Below are 5,000 nucleotides of genomic sequence, written 5' to 3' on the forward strand. Positions count from 1 at the left end.
GAGAGAGAGAGAGAGAGAGAGAGAGAGAGAGAGAGAGTTATTAAAATGATTACAAATACATTCATCTGTTTATAATACAACCATACAGTACAATATACAGTTTCATCGGACACACACACACCTGGTTAACCAAAGTTAACTTCCGGTCTGTGTTTGATTTGTCTGACTAGCGGCTAATAATATTTACATTACATTTACATTTACATCCAAAGCTACTTACAAATGAGGTAAACAATGGAAGCAGTTGGAATAACATAAGGACAACAAAAAGCATAAGTGCAGTAAAACTGGTCTCATACAGCCTACCACAGTATACAGTGTTAAGGGTTTTTTATATATAGAAAGAGTAGAAAAGAGATAGAAGTCAGAACTGATCATTCAGGTGCTGACAGAAGAGATGTGTTTGCAGCAGATTCTTAAAGATGGCTCCAGAATCTGCTGATCTTGTAGCAGAGGTCAGATCATTCCACAGATGGAATACGTGAGAGAGATTTTTTACCTTTTTTGGGATGGCACTACAACACGTCGTTCGTTTGCAGAGCGTAGGGATCTGGCGGGTACATAAGTCTGCATTAGCGAGTGAAGATAAGGGGGTGCCGAACCAGTGGTGGTCTTGTAGGCCAGGAGCAGAGTCTTGAATTTGATTCGAGTGACTATAGGGAGCCAATGTAACTTAATGAAGAGAGGAGTGACGTGCGCTCTCTTCGGTTCATTAAAGACCACTCATGCCGCTGCATTCTGGATCATCTGTAGAGGTTTGGTTGAGCAAGCTGGAAGTCCAGCCAGTAGCGCGTTGCAGTAGTCCAGTCTGGACAGAACAAGAGCCTGAACTAGGACTTGTGTAGCATGCTTGGACAGGAAAGGTCTAACTTTCCTAATGTTGTAGAGGATGAATCTACAGGACCGGGTGGTGCTGACAACATGATCCGTGAAGTTCAGCTGATCGTCGATCACCACTCCCAGGTTTATGGCTGTTCTAGAAGATGTGATGGTTGATGAGCCCAGTTGAATGGAGAAGTTGTGATGGATCTTTGGGTTGGCCGGGATTACAAGCAATTCTGTTTTTGCAAGGTTCAGCTGCAGGTGATGGTCCTTCATCCAGAGTGAAATGTCACAGGCATGCTGAGATGCATGCAGAATCATCAGTCGGATCATCAGGCTCAAAAGACAAGTGGAGTTGTGTATCATCAGCATAGCAGTGATAGGAGAAGTCATGTTTCCGAATGACAGAAGCTAGGAATGTCATGAATATGGAAAAGAGCAGCGGTCCAATCACTGAGCCCTGAGGCACCCCTGTATTGAGATGTTGGAAGCAGGAGAGCTGGTTAAATACAACACGCTCAAGAGTTTTGGCAATGAAGGGGAGGAGAGATACCGGTCTGTAGTTATCTAATAGTGGGTTTCTTCAGTAGTGGGGTAATACGGGCCTCTTTGAAGACTGTGGGAAATGTACCAGTGGTGAGAGACGAGTTGATAATGTGGGTCAGAGCAGGAACAACTGACGGAGAGATGGCCTGGTGGAGATGAGTGGGGATGGGTTCTAGCGGGCAGGTAGTCGGGTGGTTAGAAGAAATGACCTAGGAAAGGTCATCTTCAGATAAAAGAGAAAAAGAGGGGAGCGAGCATGTGTCAGGGGTTTTGGTGTGTTCCAGAGGCGGTGGCACAGAGAACTGACTGCTGATGGTGGTCGTTTACCTTACGAAGAAAGACACAAAATCATCAGCTGATGGAGGTGAGGGGGCAGGTGGGCAAAGAAGAGCAGAGAAGGCTTTAAAGAGAGTACGAGAGTTAGGCGAGTAGTTGATTTTAGCGTGGTAGTACTGAGTTTTCGCAGAGGAGACATCAGCAGAGAAAGAAGAAAGGAGAGACTGATAGAGACAGAGGTCAATAGGATCTTTAGATTTGCGGCACTTTCTCATATTGAATAAACAATTTGTTGAATGGGTCCTATGACTGTCGTATTTAAGTTTATCTAAGTACCAGTTCTCCTACTGATAAAATAAAACTGGCTAGACATCATTTGAACTTGCTAGCCAATGTCATTTACTTGTTATTTCTTTTGCTTGTTATCAGAAATAATCTACAGGGACTTTATTCTTTTCGGATGTGTACTGGAAGTTAAGTTGACTGCATTCTGGTGTGAATTTTATTCGCTTTAATCCGGCGTTTATAATTCTGATAGTTCTAATTGTGGTGTCAATATTAATTCAATTCAATTCAATTCAATTTTATTTATATAGCGCTTTTCACAATGTGCATTGTTCCAAAGCAGCTTTACAGGAGCAAATAAGAAAAACACAGAAAGGTAAAACACAGCACAGTGCATGGTGTTTATAGACCAAACAAGATCATTATAATAAATAATATCTAATAAATATCTTCTGCGTGTGAACAGAGTCGATCTGAATACAATGACAGCAGAAAAATGAAAATGGAAGTTAATGTCAGGCAGAAATATTCCTGAGAAACAATGACACATTTGCTTTTACACAACTCAGTGTTTAGAAATACTTCCCTTTTCTTTATGTTGCTTAACCCCACCCTCTCCCTCTCTCTCTCTCTCTCTCTCTGTGTGTGTGTAAGCAGAAATCATAGCCACACCTTTAGTATTTGCTCTGTTGCCAGTCTGTGTATCTTAAAATGTCATTCCAAGATACCAATATAATGATATTATCCACTAATGGTACATGTATTTATTCATTTATTAGCCGTATAAGCCCAAACTGACGTCATTAGATTTAGAGTGAATGATTTAAAGTTTATGAGAAACACTTCACATATCTCTAAACAAGTACAGAAGTTTTTCACACGCTTCATATGTGTCAGGACATCTTCAAAAACAAAGTATACAATATCTTAAATTTGTCTAACATTTGATATCTTTAAAATAAGCTTTCATCTCTTCACATGGCACTCTATCACGTGCAGACCTTCTCTTAAAAACCTGTCGTTTCATATTTGACTTTATCAACATCTTTAAGTCATATACGTCAATCATCTGAACATTGACGATAAAGCTGAAGAAATGTGCGCGTTGTAAAGGTGTTTAAAGTAGCTCAGGTGAGGTCGCGCGCCTCGCTTCCCCCGCGTGCCTCCAGGGCGCGTTTTTCCGTCTCGCGCGCTCCGGTTGCGCCCCGTGAAAGTAACAGAGAGAGACACTTACTGTCCGCGCCGCAGTCCGCGCAGCTGCCGTTTCCCGCCGTCTGCAGCAAGTGCCGCAGCGTCCGCGCCGCGCGCTCGTTGTCCGTCATGTCTCCGGTAACCGGCGGCGGGTGAGACGCATGCATGCACGCGCGCGTGAGGAGGTGCGGCTCTGATGGAGGCGCTGCAAACATTCGGAAGTGTTCACGCGGCTCTGTTCAGACTTGTTGTTCCGCATCAGTGTTCAGCACAGCGCCATCACAATTACGCATACCCGCTGAAACACACACACACCATTATAAACCATCAGCTGGAAACCCATTCTACAAAGATCCTTTCTGTGGTGTGTAGTGGCTCTTAATCCAGCAGTGTTCTGCCAGACAACACATTACCAGAAGAGACCCGCAGACATGCCGACAAAACCAGCACATGCTAACCAATAAATCCAGTAGAATTTCACCACACAGATTATTAACAGACTGTCATGTCAGATTACATGTACAGTAAATACTGATGATTGAATTCAAAGCGTCTTTAAGGAAAACATAAAATTGATCAGATCATGAGGACACAGTAATAATCCATGAAAAACACTATAGTGTGAATTGAAAAAGTGGGACGAATGTCATTCATTAGTCGTGTGAAGTAGGCCTACGTGAATCGTCTCACAGGAGTAAAGTGTTACTCCTCTCGTGTCCACGCGGTGGCAGCAGCAGATCAATCTACATTCACCTGTAAACACATAAACAACACGCGAGATGAACAACACGTGATCACTGAAAAGTGTTCGACACATTATGAAGTTTTTAACTCGACAAACACTCAGTACATCTATCAGCTGAAATCCAGCAGCTGCTGTGTGTTTACAGCGTGATGAATGATTCTTTATATTGTCAACACTATATTTCAATAACTCACTAAATACACAATCTGAAAAGTCATTACTTTACACATCACCTTATAAAACCTCACATGTATCAGTCGAAAACAATACGGACAATAGAAATTAAACTCATTTTTACATCTTTATATTTGTGGAACATGGCCAATTTTAATCAGTTAAAAGCAGAGCGTCTTTACACCGTTCCTTAATATAAGTACATTTATATGAAGAAAATGGGTCAGGGTTACTGATCTAAATCCAGAACATATGAAAGATCATCACACAGACTGATGGCATTCTGTGATACAGATATTACAGTTACAGTAACACCGTCTCCATGACAACACTAAATGATGCTGCCACAATGAGCACCAAAATAGAACAAAGAAATGAAATCAAGAAATCAAGAAGAAATCATCAAGCATCATTATCAGACACTGATGCTGCTAACCGGTGTGTGTGTGAGATCAGATGATCTGATGTCTCATGCAGCAGCTGTCAGTGTTCAAGGAACGGTGCATATGACACATTCTGTATTGAGTGTCAATCCGATTATCAGCCTCAGATGAGCTGGAAAACGCTTTCTTTATCACGCCTGTATGAATGTTTGTCTCACAACCAATCACAGACTTCAAAAACATTTACTATGGTATTTATAGTGAAACCATAGAAACCTCAAATAAACCACAATGGTCTAGTACATTAATATTTGTTATGAAACTATGGTGATAACCGATCTACCAAAAATCATAATTACTAAATGTTGTGCACTGACTCGGGACAGGAGCTTCTCCCAGAGGATTCTGGGTCGTTTATCAGTTTGACTGAGAGGATTCTAAGCCGATAGAGTCATCGTGTGTTTAAAGGTGGAGTTTGTGGATAAAATCGAAGTATGTGAAGCAGTGAGTTCTTAATAAAGTATAATGAACAGAATAAAAGTGAAGTGAAACTGTGACGACTCTCACAGATGAACTGA

General features: G+C 41.6%; 1 protein-coding gene across 2 annotated transcripts in view; it reads right to left on the minus strand.

The window, feature by feature from the left end:
* Nucleotides 1–3,419, minus strand: part of zgc:92360 (uncharacterized protein LOC436988 homolog) — a 7,730-nt gene extending 4,311 nt beyond the window's left edge. The window contains exon 1 of one of the 2 annotated variants that reach the window (XM_057337169.1): nucleotides 3,164–3,405. In XM_057337169.1, coding sequence (XP_057193152.1) covers nucleotides 3,164–3,335 — 172 coding nt within the window. In that variant the 5' untranslated portion in view covers nucleotides 3,336–3,405. Of the gene's footprint in view, nucleotides 1–3,163 lie in introns of both variants that reach the window. The other variant, XM_057337170.1, reaches the window with a different exon arrangement.
* Nucleotides 3,420–5,000: the final 1,581 nt, after the last annotated feature.

Source organism: Triplophysa rosa, linkage group LG7, assembly GCF_024868665.1.
Source record: "Triplophysa rosa linkage group LG7, Trosa_1v2, whole genome shotgun sequence".
In the NCBI taxonomy this organism is placed as follows: Eukaryota; Metazoa; Chordata; class Actinopteri; order Cypriniformes; family Nemacheilidae; genus Triplophysa; species Triplophysa rosa.